The 22375-nt window shown below is 35.0% G+C and overlaps 3 protein-coding genes across 3 annotated transcripts; 2 read left to right on the top strand and 1 right to left on the bottom strand.

Annotated features, from left to right (window-relative positions):
• Positions 1–45: 45 nt before the first annotated feature.
• Positions 46–6752, top strand: LOC131795638 (vesicle transport through interaction with t-SNAREs homolog 1B-like). The gene is made up of 8 exons (XM_059113261.2): positions 46–246; positions 342–400; positions 1731–1841; positions 2273–2338; positions 2456–2549; positions 3302–3372; positions 4691–4752; positions 5584–6752. The coding sequence occupies exons 1-8, from the start codon at positions 147–149 to the stop codon at positions 5684–5686; spliced, it is 666 nt and encodes a 221-aa protein (XP_058969244.2). The 5' UTR covers positions 46–146; the 3' UTR covers positions 5687–6752.
• A 247-nt stretch (positions 6753–6999) lies between these two features.
• Positions 7000–12177, bottom strand: LOC131796201 (calcineurin B homologous protein 1-like). Its single transcript, XM_059113833.2, has 7 exons — positions 12018–12177; positions 11819–11891; positions 10986–11075; positions 9849–9964; positions 9326–9387; positions 8541–8663; positions 7000–8004 (listed from the first exon to the last, which is right to left on the bottom strand). The coding sequence occupies exons 1-7, from the start codon at positions 12082–12084 to the stop codon at positions 7951–7953; spliced, it is 585 nt and encodes a 194-aa protein (XP_058969816.1). The 5' UTR covers positions 12085–12177; the 3' UTR covers positions 7000–7950.
• A 292-nt stretch (positions 12178–12469) lies between these two features.
• LOC131797406 (arginase-1) lies at positions 12470–22329 on the top strand. Its single transcript, XM_059115063.2, has 12 exons — positions 12470–12645; positions 14429–14501; positions 14594–14703; positions 15399–15466; positions 16215–16275; positions 16823–16918; positions 17831–17868; positions 18359–18415; positions 18590–18694; positions 19637–19713; positions 19822–19881; positions 20322–22329. Exons 1-12 carry the CDS (start codon positions 12517–12519, stop codon positions 20498–20500), a joined length of 1053 nt encoding a protein of 350 aa, XP_058971046.2. The 5' UTR covers positions 12470–12516; the 3' UTR covers positions 20501–22329.
• Positions 22330–22375: the final 46 nt, after the last annotated feature.

Below are 22375 nucleotides of genomic sequence, written 5' to 3'. Positions count from 1 at the left end.
CCCTTCGCGCATCAAATGATTGGTATTGCACGCTGACACAATACCATTGCGGACAGCTTTCGCTTTCCGGTAGTCTGAGAAGTCACAAGTTTTGGCAAAAGAAGACTGTAAGAATATAACTTTTTCGTCTTTGTTAGGCTGTTATAATGTCTTCTGAAAAATTTGAAGACCTTGAGGATGAACTTAAAAATCTCCATGAAGACATACGTTCGAAAATAAGCAACAAAATTCCAAGACTGACCGGAGGTAACCAGCCATTTGTCTAATTTTTCTCATTTTGTCCATCAATAAGAGTTTAATTTAGCGTCGCTATTGAGCTAAATTGAAGTTTCTCCTCTTAGAATCGCGGAAGAGCGCTATTCGGGAAGTCGAAAAGAACATCGAAGATGCAAACTTAATTGTGAGTAATTTATATGATTAATTTTGGAAAATGACTTAAGGGTTATTTTATGGCTGCTTGTGAATTTTCCGTGTGCCAGTTACACTAAGTGCAATGTTGATTCATACCCATCCTTCTGAAAAAGATTTCGGTTTTCTTTTTTTACCATTGTGTTTCTTCCTGTCTAGCAATTTTTACTGGATTTATTTCAACGATGAGATGCACTACCTGTTGGAGAGGGGGGTAGGGTTAGGAACTAATATGTGTGCTAGTGGAGGCAATGTCAGAATTGAAAAGTAAGAGATCTCGTAGACATTTTGAGATGTTTAATTTAACATTTATCCAAAATTTGGTGAGTTAAACTGAGAATTCCACTGCAAACAGAGGAAATATGCAGAGACAAGTATGGAGATGGTGGATAGTGATGTTAGGGGTGTAAAGGGTTAACACTTTACACCCTAACATCAGTATGAATATTCTCCATACTGTTTTTTATACATTTCCTAAGGTGTTTACAAGGAGAATTTGTTTATCAATCAAGAGAATATTTAGTTGGTGTTCATCTCATTTTTTTTCTCATGACCTTACCATGTGATGCAGGGGTTATACACTTGGGAGAAATTATATGCTAGTCACTCTAAGGGGTTAAAGGGTTTATTACACCCATTTTGAAATCACTGGTGGTCCCTGTTATCTGACTGGCTCTAATTGGTGCGATTTATTCACGAATCGCACCATTTTTTGCTTTAAATCGCATCATTTTCCCAGCCAATGAGGATGCTACACTGAAAACAAAACAACCAATCAGATTTCAAGGCTTGTTTAAAGTAACCGTTGTAATTGCAGGAAAATGAAAGACAAATAGTATCATCTGGCAAATTTTGCAACCTTTGTTTCCAAAACTCTTGTTTTTTTTCCCCTCAAAAAATGGATGAATTTAATTTCAAACTAGCTCAGTACTGCATCAATAAAATATTTGAACTGACCAAGTCCTGTACTTGGGTGATTTCAAAATGGAAGTAATAAAGTGGTAATTGAACCTTGTGCCATGCAATTTTGGTCTGAAATCATACTTGTGATTTCAAATCAAACTCGCACTGTGTGCTCATTCGATTTTGAAATCACATGTATGATTTCAGCCCAAATTGCACTCCACTCAGTTCAGTTACCATTATTAATATGCAGGACATTCTAAACTTTCCCCTGTTACCAAAAGACAGACAACTACCTAAGTTAGCTTCCTAGAAATGGTAAATGCCCTGAAATCCCTGCTATATAATAATGCTATATATGATTATTTATGGTAGAAATATATTGTATGTTGATTTCAAGCCAATCATATTTTTTTCAGTTGGAAGAAATGGAAGAGGAAGCTGGAGTAGCCCCAGCCAGTTACAGAAATTCCATGATGTCCAGGATACGCAGCTATAGGAGAGATTTTGATAAACTTAAAAGAGATGTGGTAAGAATAGTTGTTCCCTGGATAAGTGTTTTAGCTAATTTTCCCTTGAAATGCAAGAAAGCATTTTTTATATTCATGACTTCAGAGACATGTGGTTTGTTGGTTAATAAGGTGACTGACTCTGTGTAAATCCTGGCCACTGTGTTGCATTCATTTTAACCCTTTTACTCCCATTAGTGACCAAGACAGAATTTCTCCCTACAATATCAATACAATATCAACTGGACAACTGATTAGAATGAAGAAAAATATCAGTTAGGTGATTATAAGTTGACCCAGTACCAAATTCTCCAAACTAACATCACAAGAACTCTATAGCAGACAGTAAGGAGAAATTGCTAATTAGATCTTGGGAGTTAAAGGGTTAGCAAGACAAAATTTCTCAAGAAATGTAATGGGATGTATTTTTTTTTATGTTATTATATTGGCAGGGCAAACCCAAAGGACAGGGCAATGTGACTTTTGCAAGAGAGGAACTGTTAGATGAGGACCCAATGGTATGTTAAGGCTGTATTGTCTCTATCCTGTAATTTTGGTATTGTCTATTCGGATCAAATGTGCTGATTAGTGTTTTATCATGCAAAAACTTGCTTTATTCTGTGGGTTTGAATAAGGCTCCTCAGAAAAGCAAAGTGAGACAAGGAACAGATATGCTGAACAGAGCCTCAGAAAGTATTGCGAGATCAACAAGGGTTGCTGTGGAGACTGGTAAGTTGAGTAACACTCAAAATTAGACCAAATAATAAATACATTAGGTGTTTTACCCTTGGTCCTACAGTTATCTGTGAATATAAACAGTTTCCATGGTGTCGATTGGATGACAGAGATTGCAGAATATTTAGCAACTATGCAGCATTCTCCATCTAACCCTTTAACTGACAGAAGTGATTAATATGCAACTTCTCCCTTTGATAAATACATATTATCCAGCAAACAGGTAATGAGAATAATGAAGCTTATCAGATAAAAGTTGTTGTCTTGATCTAACAACAAATTATTGCAACTAATTTTCAAGGAAATTTGGAGTAGCTAAGGGAGAATTGAAAGTCGGATCTTTTTGTTTTTCTTTGGTGGGGAGTATTATCCTGTTTGTATATTATTCTCTTGTTCCATTTCATAATGATTTCGGATATGAATTTTTGCACCATTTTGAGTAATATTGATTTGAGTTTTAAGTTTTTTTTCTTGCTGCAAGGGTAATTATTTAATTTTTGATAATTATTTTATTGTTATTGTTATTATTATTATTATTTCAATTATCATTATATGGAGATCTGTTTGTTGACAGGTCATCAGAGTTTGCATTGGACTCCATAACCACTCATTATAACTAAATTAGAAACTGTTCTCTGCAAACAGTCTTGGTTTTGTAAATGACCTAATTTTGTTTTCTTTGATATAGGGGTGTGAGATTACCAAAAGGAAACATGGCCTAATTCTTATTTTAATACTTGTTGCAGAACAAATTGGCGGTGAAATTATTGACGAACTTGGAGATCAGCGGGAATCTCTTGTTAGGACAAGAGACAGGGTAGGGATAACAGTTGAAGCACTGTGATCTGCCTATTCACAATATCACAGCATGGAAATTTTGCTCTCTATTGTGGCATCTTACTCCTCATTAATTTGGTCAAATTAATTTGGTTTAACGTGGGTTTCAATAAAAGCCAGTTTGGGAGGCCTACCACCACTTGTAAGATCGCTCACTGTCTTCTGGTAAGCCTGTAAGCAGACCCTTGTGTTTGGGTATTGCCTTGCAACCCCTTTCCAAACACAGCCACCAATTACACCAGTTTGCAGCCATCTATGAAAAAAGATTAGGGAAACTCCCAGTATGAGGTGGCATAATTCTTGTGCTAAAGTTAAAAAAGAGGGAAAAACCTAGAGGATGTTGAATCATGAAAGAAAGAAATTCAAATCAGGGACTTGTAAGGTGAAGAAACAAGGCAGAGTAATACACTGAAATACAAAATGCTGTGTACTTAATAATGGTTAAAGGACCAAGTGGAGCCAATTCAATCTCTAATCATTCAAGTGATTAACAAAATTGGAGGACTGTGAAGCAGGAGTCCAATTTGTTAATCATGAGTATGATTACAGACAGAATTGGATAAAAATAAGTCCTGTTACTAATTAATCATAACCATTTTAATTTCCAAAAAAAAATACACCTAGAAAAAATATCTCCAGTGGAGACAATGTCTTAAGTGAAAAACTCCTCCATTTTGGGAGTTCCCCAGTTTTTCTTTGGATAAGTGATTGTTGCTATGGTTATTTTGATCATTTCTGTGATTGGTGAATTAGCTGAGTGGACTTAGTATGATTGGCTGCTTCGACTGTCCAATTACAGCCAACTGTCTGATTACACTATCCCAATTACCACTGTACAGAGTGATTGGTGAAAAATGAAGCTGCAAATGCACTGATAATATTTGAGGAATTTGTAATGGTTATGATTATCATATAACTTATCACACTAGCATTAATGTTTGTGTTGTGCTCTTGTGCAAGACACTTTGTTCTCACAATGCCTCTTTCCAACCAGGAGTATAAATGAGTACCGGTGTATTTTCAGGGAAGCCTGATGAAATGCAGGCGATTAATCTTGTGATGGGCTGTTATCCCATTCAGGGGAGGTACATGCGTAGTAATACTTCTAGTCACTTCATGCTACAGAAACAAGGATAACCTTCGGTTGGATGGGCCACATTTATCTCTCACATCTCTTTAATAAACATCTGGAGACAATCTTTCAGCAAGGGAACATAAACATACCAATTAGGGATCAAAACTGTTGTTTGCGCAAGCTAATTACATGACTGACTTGTAGTTTCTATTTAATTTCTCAGCTTAAGGATGTTGATCAGGGCTTAGGAAAAAGCAGAAGAATTTTGAATAGTATGGCAATCAGGTAAGGAAATTTTTTGGGTATGATTGATTAGTACTCTCATGATCTGTGATGGAGATGGTAGGTACCTTGAAATTAAAGGGGCAGGAATTCCTAAGAAGGTTTTAAATTTGAAAAATAGGGTAGGATTTTTGAAAACATAAACAACAAACTGACAACTTTTCAGTGGTTTTTTAAACAGTAAAGGGCAAAGATAATATGTAAGGAGAATGCATACAGAGCACATTAAAGAGACCTTTGCAAAATTGTATCACATGACCTAAACTTGTCAATCAGTTGTGTTAACCCTTAAGCTCTCATGAGTGACCAACATGGAATTTCTCCTGACAATACCAATTGATTTAATGTCAAACAGGTAAGTGATGACGATAAAGAAAATATCAACAAGGGGACTATTAGTTGATTGAATACCAAATTCTCAGAACTCGCATCATAAGAGTTGTATAGCAGACAGTAAGGAGAATTACTAATGAGATCTTGGGGGTAAAAGAGTCAAGTAAATGTGGAGAGGGTGATGGAATCAAACCAATGTTAAGCCCTTTTGCATTTACTTTTAAATATGAGGTTCAAGGGCAGTTTTGAGGTTTAAAAATGTTTAATATGTAAAAGTTTATGTGTTAAAGTTGTCCTTGCAAGTGTTATTGTCAAGTGCCTAAAAACTGTAAATCTTTCTGATTTCCTCTACACTCTTTCCACTGCTGAAATCTTTTTATAGATATAAACTTTCATTGTAACAGTCAACTTTTGCTCTAAGCCTCATACTCCCTTACTTCAAAGCATGTTATCATTAAAATGATGTGAAAACATTTTAGATGGTTTTTTTTTCTTTTCTAGAATTGCTACAAACAAGTTGATCCTGTTATGTATCATTATTGTTGAATTGGCCATTCTTGGAGCTGTGGTTTACATAAGATTTTTTAAGAAAAAGAAAAATTAATATTTCATTAATATTTACACACTGTGCCTCACATTCATTTTACAAACTAATGGTCAATTATTTTTCCAGTCCTAACAATGTATATATTCAAACACAAAATTTTCATCATTGCTAAAAAAATCACAACATTGTCATATTACTAGTAGAAGTTATGATTATATCTTAGTAAATCAAAACTTACATCAATCAATCAAAATGAGTGTGACACACAAATTACACAAGGAATCCTGCATCAGACAAGTTAATAAAACAGAACATTTGAGTTGATTTTTGAATTGTAATTATCATAAAAAAGATTCCTTTCAGTTGGAGAGGAGGCTATTGCTTGAGTTAAAATTTTTGTGTAGTGTATAATCATTCAAGCATTGCTGATCTGTTACATCATAAACACAACAAACGAGCTGTGTTAGAAGATCCTCTCTGTATCTTTTGAGTAGTCTCTGGCAAAATGACAAATAACCTTCCTGGTGAAGGAAACCTTGAACAATTTGGTTTTTTAGGGTAAAAATACACATTAGAAAAGAAGGAAAGAAAATAAAAATGAATAAGGAAAAGGCAGGTTAAGGATGGAACAGATTGACATGATCTTAGAATGATCCAATGTAAAACAATGCCCAAAGTTTAAAATATCTCCCCTTAATCACTATCATGAGTTTTTATGTAATTTTGAATAGTATGTAATTCTAACAATGCCATGTTAGGAAATCTTGTGGAGATACTGACACAAATTCATGACTTATTGGACGCACTTGGCAATGGATAGAAATAAATTTTAATAGGAATGTCCTTTTTTGGATGTTAATAAAGAGATTAACTAAAAACAATTCACATTTCTTTACCTACAACACTGAAATTCTTGGAGGCCATGATCAAAATGGAGATCTCCAAAGTAATAAATATATTGAAACAAATGGTTATAGGAAGTCAGCAACAGTTAATGAAATAGCAATAGAAGTTGGGAGATATACTTTTTTTCTTAATTAGTTTGTAACTAAAGTTTGGTTAGAACTATCTGTATTGAAAATAAAAGATAATAATAAAGACTTAAGAATCTTTCTTTAAAATACTTCACAGAACTTCTTTTACTTTTACTTTTACTCCAAAATTCTTGTGCTCGTCTCATGGACAGTGGTCATCTTTGAGATGGGCATGACAAACCCCACCATAAAAAGAGAGGGAAAGGGAAGATGAGCAGAACTCTTTCCTTTGACAAAAAAAAATCATTATCCAATGGGTACAAACAAAATTGAGGCATTATTAGTTTACTATTGGGAAAGAAGTGATCACATGAACTAAAAAAGTCTACCCAATGATAATCATATGCAATTTACCTTTATTTATTTCATCTTTATAGTTACAGAAAATACTACATTTGGATTTGCAACTTATTTTGAGATATATACAAGCCAGCGACATGGTTACACCAATAATAAAATAACGAACAAAGCTCCAGATTTGATTGGTCTCACATATCAATCAACAAATTTAATCTCTCTTTTTAATACAAAAAACAGCAGAAAGGTTACAAAACTAAAGCCTAACTCATGGAACATTTTAAGTCAGAATAACATGCCATATTGTTGCTATTATACTATTTGAAAGTGTAATATGTATTAGTAACACAATTTTGCTCTCCTCTCAAACAAATCAGTGAGTTTCCCATCATTCAAAGCCACTGGATTAATCTCTTCCAGCTAAATGGCTCCATTCAACTCTGTTAACACCTATCTTCTGAATAGACATTTTACCTTTGGATTGAGATATAACCATTAAATAGTCTGCCCTTTGAACAGCTGGGCCTTGGGCTGGGATGAAAAGCTAATGCTCAAATGTAAATGCTCAAAACATCAGCTTTTAATCTCTTTAAGGTGGCCAATTCATGTTATCAAATCAGTTGATAATACCAAATTACATGGTTATACTCTCCCACCAACACAGCACCAAAGTTTCTTTAGAAACTTACCCCTTTATTCATTGGGCTCAGGAGAATTACTTTTCACTCTTAAAAATGCTAAATAGATGCTTAATTTTCTTACAAAAAGAATTGTAAATAAATTATTGCCTGACCTAAACAACATTACTTGATATATGTAAATTCAAATACTCCAGAGGGTACAAAGCTCTATCAATGTAGAGCTTTAAATATCTGAAAAATTGCACTTTAGCTTTCATGTAAAGGTACAAAGCTCTTAAATATCAAAACACCATTGTTTCACTATACAGTGACATTAAAATTCTCTCTCAGTCACATCTGATTCAGGAATTCAAGCCAGGAAACGTATGCTCATCTTTGAGTTCATGTCTACATTTTCCAGTACCTAAAAAAGGACAGCAAATTAACCATTTCACTTCATGAGTGACCAAGGTGGAATTTCTCCTCACAGGATAATGAACGAGATTCAATGCATGCTCTCATTGGTCTATAGGTTTGTCAGAGAATGAAAACATAGTTACAACATTTAAATTATGACTTTGTGCTTACTGAGCACTAGAAGCTTATTCTTTGCCTAAAATATTAACCTCAATTAAACACTCAGGATTGAAAAAATTCCAAAAGTTATGAAAACCCTTGCTGCACCTGAGGTTTGAGTAACTACAGCAAATTCTCCCACCCACTTCATGTTAAGACGAGATGTGTGTTACAATGCCTTTCAGCAGTTTGCTAGTTTCCAATCTCTCAATTGGAATATTTATGGGTGTGTTTGCCACACTGTGTAAACACAAAAGTCCTTTTTGACTATTGTTTATCAAGTACTCACAACATGCTGAGTACACAATGTAGTGTACCATTTTTGGCCTGCAGGAAAGCTTTGAACAGCACTTTTTAAAGGTAAATCATAAGATATTCACTTACTCTCTTCAGTTCCTCAAATGATATGACACCATCTTTATCTAAATCTGCATCACTTATTGCACGGTCAGCGATACCACCAAGTTGTTCATCGCTGATATTTCTGCCGACCATCATGTGAAGGACCTTGAAAATAACAATCACCAGCTCATGTAAATATTCATCCATGACTGAGTTGATGACATCTGTTTGGATTGTCAAAAGCTCTGACACTGATTACCACAAACAACAGTCCTTTTTTAGATTGCCTTCACTTTGAGGAACTTAACCCCTCACATCCTAACACTGTTTTCTTCATGTTTCCTTTGGTATTGACTAGCAGAATTTGTTTGACAATCAGGAGTTTCCCATGATCATTTCTAATTTTATTTATTTATTTATTTGATTCAAGGGTGATGCCACAAGGAGATTCATGGGGGTTTAAGTGCTAAAGCATTGTTGCAACTGTCAAAAGCAAATCATCTATAGCTCAAATCATCTACAGGCAATCCTTTGATCTACAACCTTTGTAACTTGAACCAACTAAAAATAGGACTGGCAAAACAAATTCTTTTAAATTTAAAACCTTCCATTACAACCTTAGAGGCATTGGTTAAACTTTTGATTATAAATTGCCTTTGTGGTCAGAGGCATAGCTAGCTTTTACACTTGTTCCCTTGGAAAGTTCAAATTTTGTTTCAACATAGGCAAGAGTCATGTTATAAAAGTCTAACAGGCCAAAAAAGAATGTAGGCCCTAGATACTATGCTCTTAGTCTTTCATAATTGTTAAAAAATACGTCCCCGTACCTGCATGAGATCATCTTTGGATATTTTCCCATCATTGTCCAAATCATAGATCTTGAAGGTAACTGTAAAGTGAAAAATAATACAAAACTAAGTGCAAATCAAAGTTTTGATTTGATTTTTAAACACCATCTTTACCATAAGTGTCTGATAAAGTTATTACAGCGACACAATGTTGAGAGAGTAAGCTCACTCTTAAATTATGTGCAGAGCCAGAGGGCTCTTTTGGGCAAGACCTTTACGCAGATTGAATCACTGTGACAGTCCTTGTTTAGAAACTGTGTCTCATTCACAGGAAGGTTAGTCTGCATCTTTTGAATAACTCAACATTTTCAGTTCAGGATGTGTTGAATTTTAAATTTCTCAGTGAAAACCTTGTTACATGTACTGATGTAAAAAGCTAATACTTAACAAAACAAAAACACACAAATTAACACACTCCATCAATATTTTACTTTTTGCAAAGGAACTTGACTAAAGAAAAGACATTTCACATATATCTTCAGGTAAATATAACCCAGCATACATTGAAGTTTTTTCTCTCTGGTGTTAAGAGGGTTTTCCTTTGATGGTTCATATGGTCTGAAATGCGCTAAGGTTCTAACAAACTGTCTGAAGTTACAGGTTTCTTCTCCGCTTTCCCTAAGAAAAAAAATAATTAAAAGTACTTATTGTATTTAGCAGATAGATATACCTTTTGAGTACGTTTTCTCAATGATAATGTAAATGAAACAATTTTGCACTTCTGATTGGCTGAAAACAAGTGCATTCTCATGTAACACTAGTGAAAACTTATAACACAAGTGCAAATTACAAATGGTACCCACACACTTTTAAAATTTTGTCTGTCTTGACTTTCTGTAACTTTTTTTCATGTAGATAATTAACAACATGAATTATCTTGCAATTTGGCATGTCTGTAAATTTTTCAAAGACTACATACTGCACTTACCCTATGGGCTTGCGTAATTTTTTTGTCTTTGAATAAATGTCTATTACAGTTTATCAATCAGATTAAACCATTCTTTCCTGTTCACTGAGCCAGTGACTTACTGCCCTGTTCACACAGTGAAATAGTTGATGATAGTCCATAATAGTTTCAACTGTTATTCATTATCATTGAGTATCATGTTTGCATCCAAATGGTTCATGATGGTTGACGATTTTTGACAAGTTGCAAGTTGAAGATACTGAAGCCAACCAGGAGATGACCAGAATGAAATTTGAGACATTCTGCAAAATTTTGACAGCTTTTGCTCATTTAGCATTTGCTATTTCAATTTGAGACTGTCTTTAGCAAAACTGCTGACCAAAAAAACTATCATTTAGTATCATTTCCCTTGATAAAACTGCAAAACAATCATCAACTATCATGTCAGATTTGAACTTGTCCAAACTACATGATAGTTGATGATAATGCATGATAGTTTTGTGATCAAATGTGCATGATAGTTAGAACTAACATGACCATTTGAATGGGGCTTAAGTCTTCACTTAATATTGGGTCATGACACATGCACTGTGCTATTAGTGCTCAAATCAGACTGGTGATAACCAATCCCATTAAGAATGTTTTTACAGTATTGATTACATGGCTTACACCATTAGCCAGAACAAGACATTAAATTTGATATCTGCTGACAGTTTCAAAGAGAGAACTTACTTGCTTTCTTCATTCATGAAGAAGGCATCAATAATCCGTTCACCAATTGGATTGATGGCCAACTCAGGTATGCGCATAAAATCTTCACGACTGTTAATCAAACAGAAAACATTTTATTGTATCAATCTTGATGTTCCTTGATTTCAGGACCTGAACAATTAACAAAATCCATGATCAGAAATCTGATAGATCAATTGATTTTAATCTATGCACGTTAGTAAATTGTTATTGACTGCTATTGGCCAATCAATGAACGATTGATAATCACATGAAAGTAGTTTGTGTTTATCGAATATCATCAACTGGACAGAAAATTTCCCTCCACAAAATATCCTAATTGCTTTCAGCTTTTGCGTCAGGAGAGTGATCGCTCAGCCTTAAGATTGTGTGTAAATGCCATTTCCGGTCAAAAACCTGAATAGACTTCAAATGCAAGTTACTTGAAATCAAATCGAATCTAAGTTCTTGAAATTAGGGTTTTACAATAAAAAATGATCGATTTCAATGGATTTTCGATAATAATTGATAATCGATGAGAATTGAAAATTACAGCAACTTTTTCGTTCGATTGTTCATCGTTTATCAATATCAATCGATTAATTGTTATCGATTGTCATCGATTGTTCAGGTCCTGCCGAGTTACAGCTGATTTCCATCGGTTGTGTCCTCGTGTACCGGTACACAAAAGAAGGAAACATTAACGAACTGCGTCATAACTACATGTATGGTTATGAAAACAATAGGAATTCCCTCGTGTACCGGTACACCAGGACAGCCCCTTTTCATCTCTATGCGCAAAAACGAACGGTTCTAAATCTACACATTTAACCAACCTTATCGTGCCTTTTGTTGCTTTATCAAGACTTTTGAATCTGCTGTAGAGTCTTCTTATTTGATTTGGAGAAACTAAGGACACAACGATCAAACATTCGTTTAGATGATAACTTGTAGTGAAAAACGATTTAAAAAGTGTACATCCCAAGGGAGAGCATTATGCATTTGCCATTTGCCAGCAAAATTCTTTCAACTTACAACCAGTCTCATTGTGCAGTTCCTCAATATCTTCTTCATGCAAAAGTATGGAAGATTTTAAGCCCATAATGAAGCTTTCTTCTCGCTGAAAGTTGATTTTTCGCCTTAAAACATGCCAATTATGGCAACCTAATCGCTGGGTAGCCTTACCTACCTGTCTGCATGGCCACTAAGCTAATAAAGAGTGCAAATTTCAATACTCTCTGGAGTAGGAATGAAGGTGACTAATTAAAATCAGCGAGCTTTTTCAAAATACAGAACTACTTGTGCCTTGATTAAAGAAAACGATCTTTAATAAATTTAAATAGAAGCATTTTCGTCATGATTTTAGTAGATCTCGGGACATATGAATGAATCCTAGAAGAAAATTATCTTCCCTGCCGTCCCCTCTGCAGTTTTTCAAAGAAAACGAGGAGACTTGGAACGAGGTCAAATGAAAGGTGTGCTGGAGGGTGTACAGTTTACACAATCAGGTGCGCTCTGATGAACTCTCCTTGTGATGAATGTGACGAGAATTGTACATCGGTGGCGTCTACGACCTATCGTGGCAAAGAAAATTGCCAGATTATGTCATTCAGGGAAAAAACAGGAGCTATTTTTAATAGGGGTTCCCTTTTCAGGCGGACAGGTAAATAAAATGTTTTTGTTTAACTAGTAAACGTTTATAGTTTATTCATGGGATTACGGCGATATCCATTATTTAATATATACTTGACTGTTTTTTAAAATAGAGCAGTCCCGCAGTGTGAAAACTAAAGCAGTTTTGTTTTTCCTTTTTCACCGTCGTTTCCAGTGTCATCAAAAAATCTACGCCTCAGCGGCATCAAAATTTGCGCACGTGATAAAATAAGTCGAACAGTAAACGAATTTTTTTTCCACTTGAAAACCTTCCGACCAAGGAAATATAACAGGTGATCCGTCACTTAGATGACTTATGACATATGAATTTTTTCAGAAGTTAGGAAGTTGAAGAGTAAAGTCGTATTTCAGCGTATATACCATTAAGATCGTGTGGTATATTTATGTCTAGATGGTTTGCCCATTAGAATACATTCGAAAGGTCCGTTTAGCCCAAAGGAAAGTCAATGATATTTTTTTTAGAAGGCATAGTAACCTCCCCTGCGGTACCCTCCCAGAAGGGTAGCGAAGTGGGGTTCTGATCACGTTTCGCGTACGAAATCTAGAAAAATTCACACATCACGTGTACATTAAACAGTATTTCAAGCGTCACAAAATTTTAAAGGGAAAACTTCAAATCTTACCTTACTTTTCCTTTCTGTAAAATTTATATGTCGCGTATCTATTTTGGGCTTGATCACGGATCACATATAAACCATTTGCCACCCTCTCCCAGCTAAATTTTCCCTAGCACTGCCTAGTATTCACTTCCAACCACTCAACTAATTAAGTTGTTGGGAGCAACTGCAGAATACCCTGCCACTTTGGTCCAACTCATTTACATGTGTCGGGAGGCTTTGAAGATCGAGGCATAACACAATACACTTTATTCCTATTCAATGACATGTAAATGGGTGGCGGGGTATATTCTGCAGTTAAGCCAAGAACAAATCCCAGAAATTTTTTTCTAATTATTTCCCTCCACCCAACCACCCTAATTTGCAGCACTGTCAAACAATACCTGATCAAAGTATGTAGTGATCATAACAAATAATGCTTTGCATGTCATTTTAATGTCATTGACGAGTCAGGCAATGCAGGTGATGCGTGGAATGGCTGAATTTTAGAATTAATGTTGTGTCATTGAATAAGTATAATGTTTATTGTGTTATACCTCAATCTTCAAAGCCTCCTAACACATGTAAATGAGGTGGACAAAAGCGGCAGGGTATTCTGCAGTTGCTCCTTGTTCTTAAACAGGCTAACTGTAATTTGCAAAAAAAATCGAAACAAAACAAAATGAAACAAAACAAAAGGAAAATCTGTAATTTGCTTGGAGTGGCTTAAATTGAGTTTTTGTTGTGAGAATGTCTGTGTATATTCCCTCAGTTGTGTAATAACATGGCAATGTGGAATTCATTATATCACAAAAAAGGGTCATAAAAGAGCCAGCATCAGAATTATAACTAAATGTTTTCCTATCATTAATATGCCAGAACCTTGCAATAATCTGATTAAAGCAAATATAGTCATGAGTTGTATACTTAGCGGGCACTCTCCCAATTGGATTTTCAAAGAGAAGTTGTGGAATCTTGCAATTAAGTCTCAGATTTAACCATTTGCTACCCAGTTACATCCCTGTAGTTCAGCTGGTAGAGCATGATCCAGCTGCACCTTTAGAATTTCTGATCTTCAAATCCTCATGCATATCAAAAACTACTCTTGTGAAAAAACATTATATAAACAGCATCTCTAAAGATAAAGACATGTCTTTTTCTGTTGTCTTTTTTTAGCCTAGGAAGGGTGTTGAAGAAGGACCAGTCCGCTTGAGGAAACAAGGCTTAGTTCGCAAAATAGAGAAATTAGGTAAAATTGACCTCTTGGAACTTTTAATTGAAAAACACTCGAGAGTTTAGTGACCAAATTACCAACATTTTTGCGCATTGTTTAACTCTCAGGCTACAAAATAACAGATTTTGGAGAGATGACTGTACCACATATTGAAAATCACAACATTTCAAGAGAGAGGGTGAAAAACTCAGTAGAATGTGGAACTGTTGCAAAAAAGGTGGGTGATAATTTAACACAGTACCTCCATTTATATGCATCATAATCTAAACCCATTATTAGTGAAAAACAAAAAACCTCATGCCATGCAATGCTGCATTATTTGAGATAATACAGTATTCCACAGTTAAGGTACAGGGTTTTCCAAAAGGAATTGTACAAGCAGAAAATAATATGTCTGAGTTAAAAATTATTTGGTTTTATCAACTGAGTTGAGTTAGATTGTAAATTGGCCATGACCATTTATTTCACTTCAGCAACTCTTTATGGTGGCCAATTTATATTTATTGTCAATTCAGTTGTTAAAACCAAATTACTTTGGAATACTCTTCACTGACAAAGCACTATGGCTTCTTTAGAAACCTACTCTCTTTATTCATTTGAATTAAAAAAGGTAGCTGAAGTTGTAAAGTTGAAACAAGAGAGCTCTGCAAAGTATATAGCCAAAGAATCTCTGTTTTTGACTTAAGTCTGGGGTATAGTTTACAACAAGGATTAAGTTCCTCCCTTCTATAACCCTTTTTTAATAATAATAATATGTTATATGTTATTATTTAAATAAAGTTGTTATAAATAAAGTGCAAGGACTTAAGTCAAATATAAAGCATTATGAACATTTCAAAATCTATTTTGAATCTGCAAATTTTAAATGACTCTGATTGTGCAAATATGTTCATTGATTCCTTTGTCTGCCAGCTTGCCCAAGAAATAGCAAAAGCTACGCAAGAAGGGAAGCTTTCTCTCACAATAGGAGGAGATCACAGGTAGCCCAACAAAATCTCACTATTTTAAGTATTCTCTATTCCATTGGTATTGTATCATAATTTTGAAGTTGATTTAATCTATCTACTGTTTTCAGAGACACAGTGATTTACTTGTCTGTGTTAAACCTATTGATAATAGTTTTTGATATGTGAAAGGTTCAAAAATTTAAAATTGCAAGTATGGGTGAAAGTGGAAGACTGCTAAATAGCACCCTTGTTATGCAAGCAGTCTCAGAAGGGTTGATCATGAGTTACTCTTTGGAATCTCTTTGAAGTTAACCCTTTGTGCCCTAACATCTGAAGAGATATTCTCCATACTATTCTCCATTCATTTCCCATGGTACTGACAAGGAGAATTTGTTTGACAATCAAGAAGTTGTTTAATTGGTAACCTTTTCTCGCTTCTTTTATTCTCATCATGTTAAGAATTGATTTTTAATTTCAAATTTTACCCCAAAGAGTGATGAGCATCTAATTTCCCCCAACAGTTTCACTCCAGAATTAAACTTTAAGGTTGTAACAATAAAGGAAATTATTGCAAACTCAAGAAGTTCCTGATTGTTAGACAAACTTTCCTTATAAGTCACATAGGAAATTTACAGAGAACTTACCGTATGGAGAGTTTGCATACTGATGTGAGAATGTAAAGGGTTAAGAGTTGTACAACTGCCAGGTGTTATTTTGAATTCATGATTATTCATACTTGGTATATTTTCCTGCTTAGTTTTCATGTGTTTTGTCTCTATAGCATAGCAGTTGGTTCAGTTTTTGGCCATGCATCTGTTACAAGAAACCTAGGTTTACTCTGGGTTAGTTAATATTTTACTTTGCAGTGAGCAATGTTTTAAGTTATACTTAGCCTCCTTATTTTTATCTGATGTCCTCTGTGCAAGAATCTCTTTAAAGGCAACCAAACTTAGCTTAATAGTATGTACACATGCTGGCAAGTAGTTTGTGTCTAATTTGGTGTAAGGATATCAGCTCTACATCAGCTTTAGTTGTAAAACATCTCTCATGTATATTTGAAATAACATACTGTGTTCCTTGAATAAGTGCCCATGCTCTTATGCGCAGCCTTCCCTGAATAAGCACCCACTATAATGTCAAACAAGCACCCCCCCCCACTCCTCCCTCACTTTCTTTGATAATAAGAATATAAGGATCAAGAACCCTCTTTTTAACTGAATTTTAATGAGGTACCTATGCACCAATTTGAAGAAATACAGTATTTATATTTTTCTAAATGCTTTGTAATTACCAGTATATTGTAGTCATTCTTCGCACTTGAGCTTGCCTTGTACTTTAAATTTGAAAATTTTTCATTGGTAATATCTGTTTCTTGATTTCCCATTTCAGGTTGATGCTCACATGGATATTAACAGTCCAGCTACAACTAAAACTGGAAATATTCATGGAATGCCCCTCTCCATGTTAATCGAGGGCATTCCAGAGGTATAGCTGACCTTTTAAATTTGTTACCAAGATACTCAAGGGTGTAGCTAGGGGAGGGTCATGGGGTGCCTGTGACCCCCTTTTGTAAGCCTTTTTTGTCACATTGAGTGAATCAGGGCATGGTGAGTACCCTCTGTCTGACACAGTGTGACTCCCCCTTTTGAAAAATCCTGGTTACGCCCCTGATAATCCATATACAGATAGCAATATAGAAAAGCACACACATGTGTGTGGCGGTTTTAAAAAACATCTTAATTGTGTGAATCTCAGAAAACTGTGTGCACCAGAGTTATTCAGTCTGTGATGTTATTTTATTATTACCAGTGGGTCCGGTAACTTAATGGGCCTATGTAGCTGTTCTGATTTCATTTAAGATGGAGGTTTTGAAAGGTTGGAAAATTATACAATAAAACTATCAGCTAGAGAAACAAAATGAACTGATAAGGTTGCTAGAAGCTGTTTCTCTATTCTTAAAATTTTTATTTAAATATGGCTTTGGGTCTGTTAAATCACTGGTACTTTCGAGATTTTAATGGGCTCCAAGTGTGAGCAAACTTACAAAGTGTAAGCAGTCACAGTATAAGGTAGTGGTGTTGTTGTTTGCTCACATGTTTTGACCTCTGATGGGATTATTTATAACACAATGAACATTGCAGAAATATTTTAGATGTTTATGGTTTTCTGAGTCATGACACTAAGCAGTGGTCAATTTCGAGGTTGAATTAATTCCATATCTAAGATTAAGGTAAGCTAGCTCAGTAATGAAATCGTCCCCCCCCCCCATGACAATTTCTAAAGATGTGAAGAAAAAAAACAATGGAAAAGTCAGAGGCAGCAGAATGATATTTGTTTGTATTTCAAATGCACATTTAGTACAAATCGCTTTAAATTTGTTTGATCTTTATTTTGCAGTTTCCTTCCCTTCCTGGATATGAATGGTGTTCTCCATGGTAAATTATTGATGCTGCTGAATGTTTGTTCGCTCCAAGCTTTTTCCATGTGATTCATTTGTAGGAGTGTAGTGTGACTCAGTGAGGAAAAGATAATACCTAATTCTATATATATGTGGCTTGTGCAATGCTCTTGGCCAGTGGAAACCATTGAATATCAAGCAACGTAGGATATGGAGTTGAGGAAATATTTAATAATTTCCAGATGGCATCTTAACCTTTTCCTAACTGTATCAAATTTTTATTTTGCAAACTTATCAATGAATATGATTATAATCCAGTATATCTCTATTAAATGGTTTAGTTATTTATAAACAATGATTTTGATAGTGCTAAAAAGTGGAATTATCAATAACCCAAGAAGGCTTTGGACAGCAATCTCTTTGCAGTCTCTAATATAACTGTAAGTTACAAAGAGCAAATTGGTTATTGTTCATTTCCTAATAGGGAGAAGCCTGAAGTTTAATTGACCTTTTTTTCCACTATTTAGTTTGTCTCCAAGGGATATTGCTTACATTGGACTCAGAGATGTTGAACCCCAAGAAAGGTAATTATGTGTACCAAAAAAGTTAACCAGTTCACCCCTAATTGATGAGATGTTCCATGATATTGGAAATGAGGGGTTAATGTGCAGGCTCTGCAGTCAAGTATTTACAGCAGAATTGTATGATCATTTTTCTTTCCATGTTCATTTGATACCTATGATATATTATGATTCTAGGGACATCTGCAAACGTTTGGGGATTGCTGCATACACCATTGATGATGTTGACAAAGATGGAATTGGAGTTATAATTGAAAAAGCTCTGGAAAAAATTAATCCTGAGTATGTTGATAAATATTTCATTCAAAAAATTTATTTGATGTTATGTAGCAATGCACAGACATTTCAACATCTATTGCATGCTATTTCAGCCAAAGGTTTTTTCCTGAAGCATAGCTAAAGATAAGTATTCTCAAGACCCCAACCTGAGGGAATAGTTGTGACCATAGTGAGCTACTACTGTATTTTGGTATATAATGTCCACAGCAAAACCCTCAGGGTAGTATTATTGGGCTTTGTTTGAAAGAAAGACAATTCAAATTCTCACAGCACCCCTTCCCCTCTTAGGAATATATTAGATGTCAGCAAATGTTAAGGAAACTTGGCATGATCAATTGCTGGCAAAGTGGAGGGGGGTGTGGGTTTTTTTTTGCCATGGAATAGAATCCTTTCTTAACCCTTTAACTCCCATTAGTGACCAAGCCAGAATTTCTCCTTACAGTATCAATACAATATCATGCAGACAAGTGATGAGAACAAAGAAAAATTTCAATTATGGGACTACTTATTGATTCAATACCAAATTCTCCAAACTAACATCATGAGAATCATTTGGCAGACAATAATATAAGAAGAATTACTAATGAGGTCTTGAGAGTTAAAGAGTTAAGGAGTAACCATACCTCCTGTCCCTCCATGTAGAGGAGAACATTTAGATAAGTTTCAGTAGAGGGCCAAAAGGCTGATGTGCAAGACCTATGGTTTAATCCTTTACATCAGTATGCATATTCTCCATACTGTTGTTTATACATTTACTGGGGTACTTACAGGGAGAATTTGTCCAGCAATTAAGAGCTTCTTCAGAGGCGATTATTTCCTTAATTTTTGTGACCTTTTTGTTAATTTAGTGGTGTTACTGTGAGGTGAGAATAGATGTTAGTTGCTCTTGAAAGCTAAGGCTTTGAAATAGCAGTAATTTCGTTATTTTTGCTGCTGTTTCATTAGTGGCAACCGCCCAATTCATGTAAGTTATGATATTGATTCCTTGGATCCAAAAGAGACTCCAAGCACAGGAACACCAGGTGGGTGTTTTGCTTCATTCAAAGTGTAAATAAACTTTATTTTTTCCTGAAAAAAGGGTGATCTTGTTGTTTGCAACTTATAAGGCAAGGAACATCTTTTTTTTTCAGTGAGAGGAGGCCTCACACTGGATGAAGGAATTTACATTGCTCAGATTGTGGCACAATCAGGTATGTTTGGGATAAATATAATGTTAATAAAGACTACAGTCATCCTCAGTATTGGAAGATGTTGGGAATGAAGTGCAATCATCTTAAGCAAGTAATTGTGGAGCAGGTCCTGGTTGGTCAAAAGGTGGATGACACTATTTGCTGGATAAATCTCTATTCAGTGGGTAGCACAGAACATTAACATTTATCCACTGGATAGGAACTTATCCATTGGATAGCATTATCTGCCTTTTGAAAGATTGGGTGGATAAGACCCTAGCTACTAACACGTGCATTAGAGAGCAGACACATGAGTTCATGTATGTTACCTCCTGCTTGCATTTGCCAGTCAAAGTCACTGTCACTTTATTGAATGAACTGCCTTCTTTTAAGGGGTAACTTCTCCTTCCTTCTTTCCTCTGATACTCTAAAATACGATCATGTCTTTTGTTAATGTATAGGATGCCTGTCTGGTATTGATGTAGTGGAATTCAACCCTGCCATTGGAACTGAGGAAGAAGTACTGAAAACTGCTCAAAACACTATGAAACTTATTCAAATCTTACTGGGTCTGGAGAGTCACCTGAAAGAGGCTCCTCTGCCCCCGGTTGATGACAGTGAAGCTTCAAGTGGATTATAAACAAGCAAAGGGTCGGGGTCAAGGGAAAAGAGGGACTAGCTGGGGTAGGTGAGGGGGGGGGGATAAGAGGGGATACCTGAGATTGTAGTTATAGTGACATCTTTTCAATAATTGCAGAGCATATGAGGGAAACAGTTATGTAAATTTTCTTATATACCTACTGGTTATGTCCTTTCATCATTAGTGTTAGTATTAAATTATAGAGTGTGTTTCCTGCGAGACAATGGGTTGTATGGTTTTGACATATTTAAAACACAAATATTTAACAAATTAAATTATTTCATGTGCCAAGTTTAAGCTGTAGATATCATATTGTAAATAAATTGAAACAGTTAATATATAAATAAATGCACTGGGCAGTGTTTTGAAACTGATCCCAGGTTAAGTGCCTAGAAGAACTATTAATTGATGTGGCAGTTCACCCTTTATACCCTAATATTAGTATAAAGATTCTCCATACTGTTCTCTATACATTTCCTGAGGTGCTGTCAAACAGAATTTGTTTAACAATTAAGAGTTTCTTTAGTTGGTGATCATTTCCTTTATTCTCATGACCTTAATGTGTCACTCAGGGGTGATGTTGTGAAGAGAAATTAGATCTTAGTCATTCACAGGGGTCAAAGGGCTAAACATGGAATCGTGCTCATTATTCTTCAAACAACTCAGCCCTTTTGTCAAAGTGGACAAGTGGAACAGTTTGCCAAACCATCACTTCACTGACGTAATTAGCATTAACAAATTTAAAAAAGGTTTAGAAAGATGGATGAAGATTTGTTGACACAGAAGCTCATATTTTAATTGTGTATATTTTCCTTTTTAAATATAATTTTTACTAGACTTATGTTACTTACAACACAATAGCTCTTTTATTAAACAGTCACAAAACAAGGTAAGAACATTTTGACCAAAGAACAAACCATTGCTCTTGTGCTCATTTCACCAAATATTAGCAAAAATAAAAATTTATTTGACAAGCACAAGTTTATCTACTGGTTCACTTTGTCTGAATCTATGGCCTAGTTAAGAATTTGTTCTAATAATTGACTTCTAACCCTTAAACTCCCAGATGTGATTAACATGTAACTTCTCCCTACAATATGTATATGTTGTGGTTCAATTTTACCCCTGGTTTTATTTAATTTTATTTTCTTTTGTGTTTGGGTATTGTAATGTATGTTAATGAGTTTGAAACAAGAATACAATACAATACAATTTGAACCAAGGATAAAATTGAACCACAACATGTACATTATTCAGCAAACAGGTAATGAGAATATTCATACTTATCAGGTTGAAGTTATGATCTTGATCCAACCCCAAATTCTTGTGACTAATTTACAAGGAAATGTGTGGCAGCTAGTGGGGAGAATTAACAATCCGATCTTGGGAGTTAAAGAGTTGATGCCTGTAACTGGCTCATAATACTTGGATGGTACTTTAAGATGAAGTTATCCAACACATTTTTAAGTACCATCTTGATATTATGAGTCAGAGATAAACATTGACTTTTTTTATCCATGATGTGGGCATTTGAGAGAGCTGACAGTGCACTAGGGCCTCCTTTTAACCCTTTAACTCCCAAAAGTGATTAATATGTAACTTCTCCTGATAATATCTATTCATTATCCAACAAACAGGTTATGAGAATTCTCAAACTTATCCGGTAGAAGTTTTTATCTTGATCTAATACCAAATTCTTGCAACTAATTTACAAGGAAATGTGTAGCAGCTAGAGGAGAGAATTAACAACTAGATCTTGTGAGTTAAAGGGTGAAAGTAATGCCCTATAGGGTACATGACACTCCATACTTGAAGAAATAGTACGAGGGAAATAAGCTGAATAATTAAAAATTTGGTTGATTCTTACTTATCATC

Source organism: Pocillopora verrucosa, chromosome 7, assembly GCF_036669915.1.
Source record: "Pocillopora verrucosa isolate sample1 chromosome 7, ASM3666991v2, whole genome shotgun sequence".
In the NCBI taxonomy this organism is placed as follows: domain Eukaryota; kingdom Metazoa; phylum Cnidaria; class Anthozoa; order Scleractinia; family Pocilloporidae; genus Pocillopora; species Pocillopora verrucosa.
This window is presented reverse-complemented; position numbering and strand designations above follow the sequence as displayed.